At 35.2% G+C, this 16009-nt stretch overlaps 3 protein-coding genes across 8 annotated transcripts in view; 1 reads left to right on the top strand and 2 right to left on the bottom strand.

Annotated features, from left to right (window-relative positions):
- The window catches only part of LOC120525720 (endoplasmic reticulum membrane-associated RNA degradation protein-like), a 109334-nt gene extending 105337 nt beyond the window's left edge, over positions 1–3997 (bottom strand). The window contains exons 1-2 of one of the 6 annotated variants that reach the window (XM_039748258.1): positions 3951–3997; positions 380–516 (exon numbers count right to left, since the gene is read on the bottom strand). In XM_039748258.1, coding sequence (XP_039604192.1) covers positions 380–433 — 54 coding nt within the window. In that variant the 5' untranslated portion in view covers positions 434–516; positions 3951–3997. Of the gene's footprint in view, positions 1–340; positions 517–3715; positions 3898–3950 lie in introns of those variants that run through there. The other 5 variants (XM_039748262.1, XM_039748263.1, XM_039748260.1 and 2 more) reach the window with 5 other exon arrangements.
- A 2-nt stretch (positions 3998–3999) lies between these two features.
- On the top strand, positions 4000–9031 carry c3h6orf120 (chromosome 3 C6orf120 homolog). The gene is made up of 2 exons (XM_039748265.1): positions 4000–4094; positions 8333–9031. Exon 2 carries the CDS (start codon positions 8387–8389, stop codon positions 8939–8941), a length of 555 nt encoding a protein of 184 aa, XP_039604199.1. The 5' UTR covers positions 4000–4094; positions 8333–8386; the 3' UTR covers positions 8942–9031.
- Positions 9032–13663: 4632 nt separating this feature from the next.
- LOC120525719 (calpain-1 catalytic subunit-like) overlaps positions 13664–16009 on the bottom strand; it is a 119952-nt gene continuing 117606 nt past the window's right edge. Inside the window, exon 22 of the mRNA XM_039748256.1 lies at positions 13664–14208. Within this exon, the coding sequence (XP_039604190.1) occupies positions 14182–14208 (27 nt within the window). The 3' untranslated portion in view covers positions 13664–14181. The remainder of the gene's footprint in view (positions 14209–16009) is intronic.

Raw genomic sequence — 16009 nt, 5'->3', positions numbered from 1 at the left:
ATGCATGCTTACAATGGAACTCAAAAAGGTTTAAGTGATAGTGCAAATCACTGTACGGTTGTGAAAAAACTGTACAAGTTTTAATATTTAACAAATGTATTCTTTTATACTTTTTTTACTTTAACTGCAGGTTTGAGGAAATAAAAAAAGTGGAGAATCTGCTGATTTATACTAAAGCTTATAAAAAAATTCATTTGGTAAAAAGTTATGGATCTTAATAGGCATATAAAAAGCACTGTGCATTAACATGACATCAAAACAAAGCTAAACTAGAAAATAAAAAGTACACCAGAAAACTGCACATTTGGAAAACAAACACTTATAAGTACAATTTACATACCACAGCGAACTAAGATTAGTGCGAGGTAAACAAAATTACTGTATTAATTTCCAGATTCTTCACAGACATTTTTTGAGATGACCTCGAGGACATTCATAAAGTGGAACAGGAACATAGATCCCTTACTCCAAAGCCGAAACCATGTCAAAAACAGTAATGCTTGTACACCAGGTGTACTGTTAAGACAAGAAAAAAAAAAATCATCAGTAAGCAAAAGAGTAAGGGCATTACCACAAGGCAGTACCAATATTCAAACATTGATTAATTTCTAATTATTCCCCCAGTATCCACAGTGCAGTGTTTGTAGGAGTGTGCCCAAGGTTGGCTCATGCCTTATATAATGCTGCCAATAAAGTCTTTGGCTCTCGGGTTTTAAAACTGGACTGGGCAGATTGTGCTGATTGATGAACATATATCAAAATAAAATCGATCATTAAAAGGTGCATTATCCGCCAAAACTACTTTAATTGTTGGCACTAGAATGTCTATACAGACATTAAAATATCTAGATTTGTATCAAAGAAAGAGCCTACAAAAAACATTGCATTGTACTACTTCATAGAACATTCAGGGTTTATTAAATTATGACACCTTGGTTACATTGTCTCTCAGCTTTTGTTGTTCATCCTTAACTAAGTCCTTGCCCTTGTTCACTTTTCTTATTTATTGCTCTGTGTGTGTGTGTGTGTGTGTGTGTGAATATGCCTCTCTCTTTCTCTGTTTAAATTATGCATTTTTTTAACATCTATTTAAAATACTTTGTCTACTAAAAAGTACTTTAATGTTTAAATACAAGTTCAAATTAAATAAACATTCTTTACAAAATATATGCAAATAGAAACAACATTAAACATTTATTGCAATTTAAAGCAAAATCTTTAAAAGGTTATCATTTGCTACAGTGAGAGTTGTGACAGCAGATGAAGTTAATGCAGCCATTTGATATCTGTTTGTAATTGAGAACAAGTAAATAGTAGCTCAAAAGAAAAATTGAAATCTTATACATTCATGCAATTAGCCTTGTCACTGCCTCCATACATAAAAGTAAATAAACAGAATTGACAGGGATGTGCCCGACTTGACACTGAAGAAAGATATATGGAAAGTATGCACATACATAAAATCTGATGAAACTAAATGAGGATGTTAAAAATAAAATTCACGTTGTTAACCACGCTCTTAAAAAGAGAGAGGTGCTTTGGAGTTTCCATCACTGGTGGATAATGCTTTATAGAATACATTTTAAGTTTAAGATAAGTACAGTACTTGGAATTGAAATGATTAACCATCATTTGAGTAACCTGCAATAAAAGTTTAAACAGCGTATCGTTCTAGATTAAATGATTTTAGTTGAAGTAGGAAATTTAATTGCATGGCTACATTACAACTTTGAGTCATGTTGTTCACTTAAATAGACGCACATTAAGTACGATTTGTATCATTACAGACAGATTCAGTTAAAACAAACGGTACCAAAAGGTAGCTCAATTTGGAAGTATTACAAACAAAAGGGTGAAAAAGTGTGTCCTGAAAACTATAATCCCATGGTAAAAATAATAAAAGCACAAAATTTACAGTACACTACCACATACAAAATAAACAAGCCACTTACAAGGTAAAACTATACCATCTACCATATCAACAGCATTAGCAAGGAAAACCTGATGCCAGAGAATGTGTACAATGATAAAAAAAAAATGTGACCAGTAAATATGGTTGATATCCAAGATCTTTAACATCGAATACATTATCTTGAACCACAGAGCCAAGTTCTATCTAGAGGCAATATCCCAAGCTGTACAAAAACAAAACATCAAGAGGACACCACAGCTGAAAACCCTGTGAGTCACATGATTGCATTCATAATGTAATTGACATTTGCACTGTGCCAACAACCAAACATTTGATCACAATAAGGTGACATTACATAGTGGAAAACTAACAGATGATATGGTATAACAGACACAAAATTGTCCAGGCATACATACACTTAGACAGCTTAGTTGAAAAACCAGCTGCTTCCCATGGGTACTTGTAGAGAAATGGATTAAATGTATTCAGGATAATATAGAAATACTGCATCTACTAAATCTAACCCCATGTTCCCAGGGTTTCATATAATGAATGAAGTCAACAATAAATTTAAACACATATTAAAACATGGCAAAAGGCTACCTGACCACACTTGGAACATCAGTCCTAAGACAGTAATATACTGTACATGAACTAATCACCTGTTTAACCATTAATATCACAACAAAGGTCATTAAGAAGATAACATTAATATGAACGATTTTAAACATGAAACTGCTCAACCAGACAAAGGAATTTAGTTTACATATTAAAACAACCTGGTCAGCAAATCAGGCTGTATTGGAACACTTAGAACAAAATGAGGAAAGCCAGAGCTGGGTCCTAGATGTTCAGTAATACAAGCATAAAAACATGGATTTGAGATTTACAATTCTAATGTTAATTCATGGCTGCTATACCTCACATAAAGGTTAAGTATAAAGAAAAATAAATCTGGTCAACAGATAACTAATTAAGTTGGTGGCACAATATAATCCGTAATTAAGAACTGAAGTTAAAGACCAACCAACAGGGTTAACACATTCAATACAGCTGCTTTCTCACAACTCCATAGCACTTAATTCAAAATTTGTATAGTTATTTGCGCTTTATCATTGTTTCCAAAAACATGCATGCTTGGCTCGCTAACAACATTAAAGTGTCCTGGTGTGAATGATTGTTTTCATTAGGTTCCCCCATGGCTTAGTTTATGTCTTGCATTCACTGTTGCCAAGAAATGGACGGATGAACCAACCGTCACCAATCTGTTGAATAAACTGAATTTACTGGACACACGATAAGGAAAACAAACACCTCAAAAAACTGGAATCCCCGGGCAAAACAAAAGCAAAAAAGTCAGAAAAACACATGGCGATAGCAGCATGGAAAACAAAAGAAACAGAACAAACTCACATAAAGCAACTTAAAAAATGCCTTTAAAGAGGAAGACAATACAATGGCTAAAGCCTAACGATGACATGTTCCTTAGGCACTTAGACTTAAAGCAACATTTTCTGACTTGAGTCCAAGTAAACATAATAATGAAAATGAAATCTGACCATCTGTTATTATTTAAATTCGCAATTACATTATGTGACATTCTGCACTGCAATTTGGTTTCCGAATTTTGGCAGCTATATCACCTCCTTATAAACAAAATGGCATTAATTACAATGTCTAGAGTTATAACTATTACTTTCCAATAGGCTAAATGTAAACTAAACTAATGCTTTAAACAAATACACATTTTGCATGCTTTAAAGTGAAATACTTGAAAATCAGACAGGATATAGCTCTACACACCTACAAGCACTTCTCCGGCACTTTCAGTATTTGCGCAAATATTCGACGTCATCTTAATGCGCTGTACGGTGGTACTTAAGTGTCAATTTTTTTTTAGTTTCAAAACAATCTTTAAACGGATATACATTTCATAACACACGCGATAGTTAACAATGTAAATTTTGTGCCCATACATTTCTTTATTATTTCATAGTAAAATATATAATACTCTTTAAAATCCACCTATCAACATTACCTAATCTGTACGGCCCACTAAAAATGGAAAGTGCGAACAGCAGTTTCCTCCTTATAGTTCTCGCGAGACTTTCTGCTAACGTTTTCTTTAACTGTAGAAATGAGGTCACGGTTAAATGTTTTGCTGAGATTGAGCTGATCAAAGGTAATTTTTAAAATGTTTTAAAGATTTTCAGGGAGAAAATATATTAGTTAATGACCATTAATTCTTTTAAGCGATATACAGATAGTGTTTATTGCTAACGAGAGAAAAAGGGGGCCAGTTCTAATATGTGTTACCCAACTTTTCTCGTGTTATTCCAATGAGGTTCAGGTTAGCTCCCTTTTTACAGCGCTTTCGTTGGTTTATTTAAAGACGATGCTTGAGATTAATTTTACAGGTGACTACGCTGTACACATCTGCCATTGTATTTATTCAAAAAAAGGCGGTTCTATATATTTGTATCTTTATGACCTGCCGCCTAACATAACATTCCTCACATATGTTTTTACATAATTAGTTTATGCTTTTGCAGGTAAGATGTTTATTAGCTAATTAACATACATTTTATTATGGGTATTCAGTGTTTTGTGCTAATGTGTTATATACTTTTAATTATATTATCTAAATTGTCGCTAAATGCTAGCGGTTTTTATAATATTAAACTCCTGTTGTTTCTCGTGATTGAAGTATATCTTTATTTAGCGTGTTAGTCTGAATCAAGAACCATAAACTGGTTTCCTTCAGGACTACGTTACTGTAGGTGTTTCTTCAAAATAATTTTAATAAGTACTGGCCAACCTTCTTGTCATTGAAATATCATTAATTTTTCTGATGTTTTTATTTACAAATGTTTTAAACAGGTTTCTGTTTTATGATTAATAATCAATATGCAATAGATATTGAATTAGCTTTTCCGATACTTGAACCTATATTGTTTGTGACTTGATAACAATGTGTTAAATAGAAGATTATGAATTGATCAAACTGAGAAGCCAATGAATGTAAGTTAAACACGCCCCCCCCAAAAAAACAATGATTGCATCAATTACTGAGCACTGTAATGTGACTGTTTTATTGGTTAGAGCATTTTATGAGTAGGCAGCACTTAAAATAAAAATAAAAAATAAAAGAGAAAAAAAGGAGGTAGGCACCAAACCGTGAATTATAATGCTGTATGTATATACTGCTTTTGATGCACCTCCTAGAGCGTGTGCAAAAAAAATGGCCAACACAGCATGAAGAACACACTGACATGACAGTTTTTGACAAATCTGGCAGTTTTAATTACATTGTTGACTTAGAAAGACTTCTTTCCATGTGATCTTCAGTGTCTGCAATGACCTTTGAGTTATGGACAGAAGCATTTTTTGTTCACAAAACCAGTAATAAGCCATTTTTTTCACCAATTGCTGAACAGTGCATTTTGGAGGACCATTTGTAAGGGGTCATTGTCCCTCAAATCCTTCAGCTGCCAACTTGAAGTATTATATATCTATCTGTACAGACCGGTCTTGAGGTACAAGTACTAGAAAGAACATATAACCCTTTTTTCCTTAACTAAATTAAATTTTTTTAACTAGTAGCTTCCATTTTTTTTTATCATAATAAGCTACCATTTTTGGCATGGGTGAAGACGTAGCCACCCTTGGTAATCGTGAGGAATACACTATCAAATTCGTCACCATTGTGGCAGTGATCTCAGTCACTGGTAAGCAGCTGGCTTAGTCACTGGCTGTTTTTCTCAATCAGTAGGACCACCTATTGTAATTTCCAAGGGTATGTCCTAGGTTCCCTTGGGGAGTATAGATGGGGAGGAAGGAGGGATGTGACACTCCATAATTTCTCAGCAATGATGCCATGTCATGTATGGAGATATTTTTTATTATTCTCGTCCTTTGAGGCTGTTTGAGGAGTAATGAGAGAATACAAGAACAAGTTCATATTCAGTTTTAATGCTCTACAGTGTGGCCTATCAGTATTTTCACAGTGGTAAATTAGTTTAAGTCCTTCTGCACAAACTCGGTGGAATGGATTTTATGTTTCTGACTTGGAGCACCTTCAACTGTGTGCTCTTGCAGTTCAATCAATCAATCAACATTTATTTATATAACACATATTCATACAAAAAATGTAGCTCAAAGTGCTTTACAAAATGAATAGAAAAATAGAAGACACAATAAAAAAATAAACATAAGTCAACATTAATTAACATAGAATAAGTAAGGTCCGATGGCCAGGGTGGACAGAAACACCAAAAAATAAACTCCAAAGGCTGGAGAAAAAAAATAAAATCTGTAGGGGTTCCAGACCACGAGACCGCCCAGTCCCCTCTGGGCAATCTACCTAACATAAGTCAAACAGTCCTCTTTGTATTTAGGGTTTTCATGGAAGGACCTGATGATGATGGTCACGTAGACTTCTGACTTTCAGTCCATCAATGTTGGTGCATCATGATGCTTTGAGTAGGTGGTGGTGACGCAGGAAGAAAGAAAAGAAAAAAACCGCAAAGAAACCAGAAAAAGAAACAGAAGAGAGAGTAGGGGTCAGTATGGATTTTGGAGGCACTGTGAATAGTTATTATGATGAATTGAACATACAGAGTATCAGTATTAAGTTAAATTGAAGTTATAAAAAGGCCATGTTAAAGTAATGTGTTTTCAGCAGTGTTTTAAAGTGCTCTACTGTATTTGCCTGGCGAATTCCTATCGGCAGGCTATTCCAGATTTTAGGTTCATAACAGCAGAAGGCTGCCTCACCACTTCTTTTAAGTTTAGCTTTTGGAATTATAAGGAGACACTCATTTGAAGATCTAAGGTTATGATTTGAAATATAACGTGTCAGGCATTCCGATATATAAGATGGAGCGAGATTATTTAAGGCTTTATAAACCATAAGCAGTATTTTAAAGTCAATCCTGAATGACACAGGCAACCAGTGTAGTGACATCAAAACTGGAGAAATGTGTTCGGATTTTCTTTTCCCAGTTAGGATTCTAGCAGCTGCATTCTGCACTCGTTGCAAGTGATTTATGTCTTTTTTGGGTAGTCCTGAGAGGAGTGCGTTACAGTAATCTAGTCTACTGAAAACAAAAGCGTGAATTAATTTCTCAGCATCTTTCAATGATATAAGAGGTCTAACTTTTGCTATGTTTCTTAAGTGAAAAAATGCTGTCCTAGTGGTCTGATGAATATGCGATTTAAAAATCGGATTACAGTCAACGGTTACCCCTACATTTTTTACTTCCGTCTTAACTTCTAATTCTAGTGCATCAAGTTTATTTCTGATAACCTCATTGAATCCATTATTGCCAATTACTAAAATTTCAGTTTTCTCTTTATTTAGTTTGAGAAAATTACTATTCATCCATTCAGAAATACCAGTAAGATATTGTGTTAGTGTATTGAAAGAGTCAGAGTCATCAGGTGCTATTGATAAGTACAGCTGTGTGTCATCAGCATAGCTGTGGTAATTCACGTTGTAACCTGAGATAATCTGACCTAACGGAAGCATGTAGATTGAGAACAGCAGCGGACCCAGGATAGAGCCTTGTGGAACACCATATCGGATATCATGTGTCTTTGAGATTTGATTACCACAACTCACAAAGAATTTTCTCCCTGTCAGGTAGGATTCAAACCAATTTAAGACTGTGCCAGAGAGGCCCACCCACTGACTAAGGCGATTTCTAAGAATATTATGATCAATGGTGTCAAATGCAGCACTCAGATCTAAGAGGATGAGAACAGATAAATGGCCTCTGTCTGCATTTACCCAAGTCATTTACTACTTTAACAAGTGCAGTTTCTGTGCTGTGATTTGTTCTGAAGCCTGACTGAAATTTATCAAGAATAGCATGTTTATTGAGGTGGTCATTTAATTGCAAAATGACTGCCTTCTCTAGAATTTTACTTAAGAAGGGCAGGTTAGAAATGGGTCTAAAATTTTCAAAGGCAGAGGGGTCAAGATTATTTTTCTTGAGCAGGGGTTTAACTACAGCAGTCTTAAGACAGTCTGGAAAGACCCCCGTATCTAATGATGAATTAACTATGTCCAGAATATTGTCAATTAGCACGCCTGATATTTCTTTGAAAAACCTGGTTGGTATTGGGTCAAGGGCGCAGGTGGAGGGTTTCAGTTGAGAGATTATACTATGTAATTCAGGTAAATCTATCCTGGTGAAAGCATTTAATTTGTTTATAATGGAGTACCGGGGCTTTGGAGGTTCTGCAGTGTTGGGGAGATATACTGGATAATAGATAGTTGTTGTGTGCTATGCAATGTACACATTTCTAGTCCTCCCTGAACTTGGTAAGATAAAGGATGAACTGTTTGTATTATTGTGTTATATTTTCTTTAAACTTAGATTCAGCTGTTTTTTTTTTTTTTTTATTTTATTTTAGGAGCAATTTTATGTGACTGGAGTGAATGACTACCAATGCCTGGGATCACTAATCATGTATCTGGAGAGAAGTAATCTTCTAACATCCCTGCTCATTTCACAGATTTTGTGTGTTATCAAAACTCTTGAAGACGAAATGGTTCCTGATGAATGGTCACTTCTTCATGTAGTTCAAGGTCATATAGGAGCAGGTAATTACAGCTATTTAAGATTAAACCATGATGGAAAGATTATTCTTCATATGGAGAGTCTTAAAGGTGATGCTGACCTTTATGTATCTGACAAAACTTTGCACCCCAGTTTTGACAATTATAAACTGCAGTCAGCAACCTGTGGACAGGATGTTGTGGTTGTCCCTATAGAATTCTTGAGACCAGTTGGTATAGGAATATATGGCCATCCATCACACCAGGAAAGTGAATTTGAGGTGAAAGTCTACTGTGATCGGACAGTTAATGAAGATCTTTTTTCAGCAACTTCATACATTGCTGAGGATGTAGAGAAACAAAAGGCCTATACTTTTCGGGATGAGGAAATACAAGAAGAAGAATCAGTTTTTTGGACTGTTTTCATTGGATTACTTAAATTAGTGATCGAAATACTGTTTTAACATCACAAATGTTAAGATATTTTTTTAAACAATCTGGGTGTGTTACATAATTGATTTAATGTACAATAAATTAATACACTGTTAAATGAACATGTTCATCTTTCTTATTGGTCTAAACCTTGAAAAGAAAGACATGTTTTGAAAAGCTTGATAACGTGTCAGTTTTCCAATTATTTAATTGTGTGATCTATTAACTTTTCTTAAGTATTTTCCATCTCGGCTTCATCAGTGCTGCCTTTAATATCTGGGGGAAAAAAATGTTTGTTAAGAAACTGTAAATATGCACTTTGACAACATTTAAGAAGTGCACACATAGCTGTGCATTTTATTAGTAGTATGTTACAGTAGTGTTTTGATTTAAAATTAACTTGGCATTGTTTATAATTTTTCATCCGCCTTTCTTTAATGCAAAAATGAAGTGCTTTGCTGTGTGTTTATTTTAAGCCGTGTGATAAAAGTGATAACAATGAGCTTATAACTTATTGGTTTTTGAAGTATAATTGGATTTTCAGATAGTACCTATAAAGTATGGTTGATTTCTTGTAACCCTATTGTAACCCTATACTTGTTTGTTCAGTCACTTCGAGTTTTACTGGTTTGAAGAAGATGGTGATGATGGATGTGTATAGACATCCAACATGAACTATCTTTCACAAAATTAGAGAAGTCTGTTCAATGTAAACTAGCATGATTCAAGTGGGACATTTCTAAAATTCTTAATTTTTTTGAGTGAAGCCTAGTCATATAAAATGGTCTGTATCAATAGCTGAAATTTTTGTGCAGAGGGAAAAGCACTGGTTGTACATTTAAACAAAATATTTATTATTAGGAAGAGATTTTGCATGTTAATGGTTGTAAAGTATATATATGTTCAGCTGAACCAGTTGATTAAGGAATAGTGCAATACAATTAGGCCTTTTTATTTTTTCTTCCCACAAACCCCAATTGAGTCTGACCACTACTATTTCAGATTATTCTTGTTTTATGTAGAGTGATTTACAGACAGTGTAGTACAGTATATGCCTTTAACTCACTTTCCTGAACAAGTGGAATATTTGAAATATGCACGTAACCATACACAGATTCAAGAAATCCTTTTAATAGAACGTTAACCTGCCTCTGGGTCTTTTCCAGAGCAGAAAAGTTGGGAGCCTGCACTGATTTCAGCCTGCTGCTGCACTCATGAAGAAAGCAAAATTGGTATAAAATCTAGCTAATGTAGGTCATGATCGATACAAATTGAGCTAATTTTGTTCCAGAAAAACCTGTATTTTGCAAACTTGTGTTTCTGGAAAAACGAAAATAAGATCAAGCCAACATTATGCATTCTGTGAGGCCAATGATGTGTATAATTCACTAGTCCTACTTTATAGAGTGGATTTGAGCTTTCTCTGTTTAAGAAAAAATATGTCCAGCAATCAATATCCTGAACCTAACTTGCACAATTGCAGGTTTAAGGCAAAGGATTAACGTTTTAAGTTTGCAATGATTAATGAGCAGAGAACTTAATCATAAGAAAAAAAAATGTCTTTTCAGAAATGCTAATCCCAACCGCACTATTTAAGAATTGGAGAAACACCACAAAATTTTGAAAATGTCACACCCCTTTCTGAATGTTACAGTGTATATCTATCCTTCTCATTTGTCTATTATAGTAAAATACACAATTGGCTTATGCTTCAGTGATGGTCATGTCATTGATTTAGATTTTTTTTTAATGTACTTGCCTTTGTCAAATTGAGATACCCAAACATTGTGAATGTGCTGTGGTGAGTGCTTACATATTCTTCTTTTTCATTCTGGAAAGGGGAATAATCTATTGATCCCCTCTTAATGGAGACATAGACACATGACCACCTTAGAGAGGCCAGGAGTTTTAAGTTTAGTCCCCACCTTAAAATCTTGAGATTGAAAAGATATAAAGTATGTAACTCTTAATTTGTGGTTCTCATACTCCTGGGGATTTTATTTCTACATTCAGGAAAGCATACTGTACCATAGAGATTTTGCATTTATAATACATTTTAAAATATTTGTATTTTTATTGCTTCAAATGCTTAACTTTTTTTGTTTTCCTGTTTATTTCTCTTTTTTCTGTGTAGTTTGTACCCTTAGGAGAGAAGTTCAGTATTTTTAAAATTGAAGATTTTGACAATTGTGAAAACAAGCCTTAAACTTTACCAAATACATCCATTTTTCAAGCCAAGATTTTTATTAAGTATTGATGTGCATCTTGAGATTGCACACATATTGTTAAGACATATTGCACAATATTACTGTGTATGTAAAACAGTGTATCTATGCCATTTTAAGAAGGATCAAAAATGAAAGTGAAAGATTCAGGCATATTTAAAAGGAGATTGGCTGTATGGTTCACCTTGCTAATCATCTCCCTGTGTGACGACCTATCAGTCACAGATCCTGTAGTTTTCTTTAGCATGTTCATTTCACCTCCGACACCTTTCTTGACACTAGAGAATGTTGATGCCCAGATGTGATTTGCAGTGTCACACTGACAGTTTTTCACTATGTGTGGTACACACAATTCAACATTGATTTACTTTGAAATACACTATTTATGAGTGAAGCTATTAAAGTAAAAGTGGATTTCCATGCAGTATTTGCAGAAGAGTTTCAAGATGTTAGTGAGTATATTTAAGTGTCAGCTGTGGTCGTGTGGAAGGAGTTTAATGAGGTCGATTTTGAATGTTAAAGGCAAACATGTGGCTTAGAGAATTTCTGCTGTTTGGTCATAGGCTTGTCCATTTGACTTATGTGATCCCCAGCACTCTTATGAGCAGGTAGCAGCAGTGTGTGGTACTGACTGGTTATAAATTGATGCTTTCAAATCTAAGGAGTGTAGCTTGCTAGCAAAAGTTGATAACGGAGATCTAGTTCATGAATATGCATAGAGTACTGTGTATCATCATAGCACTGACCTGTAGAATTGCAGGTGTTGTGATCAGTAGTGGTAGTAAGAGTCTAAAATCTGGAACAACACTTCCAGTTTACCAGTCTAGTTAACCACCAAAATTACATTCTTCCTGAGAGTTGTTGGAATTGCATGCTGTGAAAAGCTTGAAGCAAAGAAGACTTCCAAAATGGAGCCCATGATGTTGTGAAACAGAGTAGCCAGGTGAGGTGCATCTGCAGCCAGTTCAGAGATTTTTCAGGTAAGAAAAGTCAGGGGTTTTGAGGTACATTGTTTGTACTCACTGGTCATGATGATGTTTGCATGTTTATTGGTAAGGATTTCCCCATACTCTGTGCACATGAGAATAATGACCCTATAAACCAAACTATAGGAAGGGGAATCTTAAGTCTAATATTCGGCTCTCTACTATAGCAACCCTCATTAGAATGATAGAATGGAGAATTGCAAATTCATTGTGTCCAGAAAGCATTCAGACCCCTTCATCTTTTGTACACTTTATTGTATTGTAGATTTTATTATAAAAGGATAAATGTGCAATTTTTGCCCATCAGTCTACAACTTCATAACTGATAATAGCAAAGTTAAACGTTTTCAGAAAAGTTTGGAATTTTTTTTTTAAATTGAGAACAGAAATCTCTTTTATGTACAGTAAGTATTCAGGCCCTTAATTCAAAACTTTGTAAACCCCTCTTTAGCAGTAATTGCAGCTTTGAGTCTTCTTGGGTAAGTATCTACAAGCTTTGCCCATTCTTCCTGATAAATCCTCTTAAGCTTCTTTACTTTGTGTGAGAAGTGACTATAAATTGCCATCTTTAGGTTTCTCCATAGATGTTCCATGGGGATTAAGTCTGAACTTTGGCTGGGCCTCTCAAGGATAGTCAAGACATGTCCCGCCGCCACGCCAGCGTTGTCTTGGCTGTGCTCTTCAAGTTGTCATGCTGAAAGGTAAACCATCACCCTAGCCTGGTCTTGGATCACATGCACTAGGAAAAAGTTTTCTTCATGGTCCTCTCTGCATTGACTGCATTTTTCATTTCTGGCCATTTTGCTGCCACCACCATGCTTTACGATAGTGGTGGTATTTGACAGGTGACAAGCAGTGTCTGGTCTATACCAGACATATGGCCTGGAATTCTGCTCAGATATTTCACTTTTTGTCTAATCAGACCAGAGAATATGTTTTCCTCATGCTCTCAAACTCCTTTACTTATCATTTGGTCAATTCTAAGTAGGCTGTCATGCCTTTTACTGAAAAGTGGCCTTCACCTATTTTATGGAGAGCTATTGACATGGTTCTCCTTCTAACAGGTTCTCAGATCTCAAAAGAGGAATGCCAAATCCCTGTTCGAGTAACCACTGGGTTCTTGGTCACCTCCCTGACAAAGGTGATTTTTGCCTGGTTACACAGTTTGGCTGGATGAACTGCTCCAAGAAGACTCCTGGTAGTAGCAGACATCTTTCATTTTTCAATTATTGAGGCCATTGTGCTTATGGGAAAACTCAAAGCTTTAGAAATAGTTTTATAATCTTGCCTTTTATCGTAGAGGCCTGACCCTGAACTGAACTATGTGGGTATGAGAGTATTTTGTCATTATTCCATGATGTTATGTAATCTCATCTTTTTGTTGCAATTATATATTTTTTGTAGCTGTGCTATACTAGTGACATTTTTTCTTAGTAACTGTAAACCTAATTTAAGGCCCAAAACTGCTTATATACTATCTTAAATGTTCTCCACAGATTAAATAAATTTATCATTTTAAATATAAAAATATAACCAGACACAATTTTTTTCCTTGTTGCACATGCTTCATCATATTTAATTGCATCATATTTAATTTTCATAATTACATAATCTCTATAATAATTTCATTTGGAAAATTTCCCACTAAATGTGAGGGTAATCAAATTTTCACATTAAGGGCAAAATATTTCAAAGTACAGTGCAATACAATATTGAGTAATAAGCATGAACAGGAAGCAATACATGGACTCTGCTATTCACAAACCAAGATTTTATTTACCACACTTGACTGCCAAACACAGATTAATCTTTACCAACAAAATACACAATACAAATACAAATTATCAAATCTTAATGATATTTACAAATAATTACTTGAATCATTGAAAAATGATTAAATATTCCTATGATTTCTATTTAACATGTGGATCCTTATCTATAAAAAAGGTTACATTTCTCTTAATATTTTAGTAGAAGTAATGTAAAATGCAGGCTATAATGTACTTGTCCTCCATCCTACACTTCTACAGAAACAATTGCTCCTGGACATTTCTGGTATTTTCACAAGTACATAGTGATATTCATCCACTGCAAAAGAAAGAAGGTTTTAGAATTAATGTTTAAGGAACATAGTCACACGTTTGTATTTTTTACCACTCTTAGCTTTAGAATATTGGGTCAAAATGGTGGACCTAGCTATTGCTTCAGTTACCCGTTGTCCCAGTGTCTGCATGTGTTTTTCATCTCACATGGCAACACTTAAAGTCTGGAGTAACTGATAAATCTCAGCTGGTTGAGTGTGATTGAATGTGAGGTTATCCTATAATGGGCTGGAGTCCTATTCAGTGATGGCTCCCATCTTGTACCCATTCCTGCCTTGCCCCTGTAACCTTTGACAACATAGTTAGTGAAAAAAAAAAAACATTGTCATTTCTTTTTTAGAACCTGTTTTTCTCTCCCATAGTCTTTATTGTGACTTGAACAGACAATTATAATGTACTGCTGGTTAAAGATTACACCGTGTATTACAGCATTATTCATTTATTTTCAGGCTCACTTAATCCAGTTCATTCCCATGGGAAGGAGGAGCCTATCCTGGCATCTCTGGGAAGTAAAGAGCCTTGGACTGGGTTGTAGCTCATCTCAGTACCCACACATGCTCATACCTAAACACACATATGCTATAATATATCTTAAGTGCATGCCTAAACCATGTCAACTAACTATTGTTCCAGAGAAGTGATACATCTACAGTACTTCAAGGTCCTTCCATATTGTTGAGCTCCTCACCCAGTCACAGAGAGTAAGCCCTGCTTAGGAACACCATTTCAGCTGCTTGCCTTAAAATCTCATTCTTTCAGTCACTAACTAGAGCATGTGATCATAGAGGACGATGGAGATATCGACTAACTTGTAAATAAAAAGCTTTTTCCAAGTATGTAGATTACAATTCATCACCATAGTATGATGCAATATTACAAAAACTAGTGCAACTACGCTGACTTGTATGTTAGTCTCAGAATCATCTCTACTCTCACACAAGACTGCAGTGTACTTAATTTTATTTTGTTTAGGGCAGCTGCTTACCTCTTACCTACAGGAAATGCACCATCTTTTTCTGGGAGAAGCCCATGATCTCATTCTTGGCCATGCTAATTTTATTCTCTGCCATAAAAAACTCCGCTCTGCATTGAAGGTCACTGTCTAATGGGGCCTAGAGGACACCATCATCTACAAACAGCTGAGATGTGCACCCCTAGGTTCCCAAACTGGTTATCTTCCAAACCTCCGTTGCACCTTATATTCTGTCCAAGAATTCATGTACAAGAGAGGAGAAGAGACATGTGATATAACACTTGTTTTCATGAATCATTAAGTTGTTTTCCGTAACTTCTATGAGTCCCTCCAAACGTCATTCTCCATGTCCTCTTCAAACTCCATCTACAAAATGCATTCACTTTGACCACTGCCACAGGTGTCACCTTTTTAATTGTTAGTAACTATCTCTCAAATCTAGAAAGCCTCCTGCCAGTCTTGTATCGAGGGCTTCTTTCTTTGACTTGATAGCTTCTTTTACCAAATGTTTTCACCAATAAGTCCTAGGGTTGCTGCCATAACAGGGACCAACAACCTTTTTAAGGCCTCAACTCCTTATAGCTGCTTCCATTACTGAAGGACTCTATAACCTTCACATAAACTGAGATACAGAAGAACTCTTTCCATCTACTTGTTGTTCCCGGCACACACTCACTATCTATTTGAGCCTTCCAGATCTTTCGAGGAAGCTCATGTGGCTCTTTCAGGTTATTCCAACTGTGGCAGAATAATCGGAGCCAGTGCTTTCAGACAACATAGCTGGAACTAGTAAATATATTTTTGGTATCTGTTC

Source organism: Polypterus senegalus, chromosome 3 (genome assembly GCF_016835505.1).
Source record: "Polypterus senegalus isolate Bchr_013 chromosome 3, ASM1683550v1, whole genome shotgun sequence".
Taxonomy (NCBI): domain Eukaryota; kingdom Metazoa; phylum Chordata; class Cladistia; order Polypteriformes; family Polypteridae; genus Polypterus; species Polypterus senegalus.
This window is presented reverse-complemented; position numbering and strand designations above follow the sequence as displayed.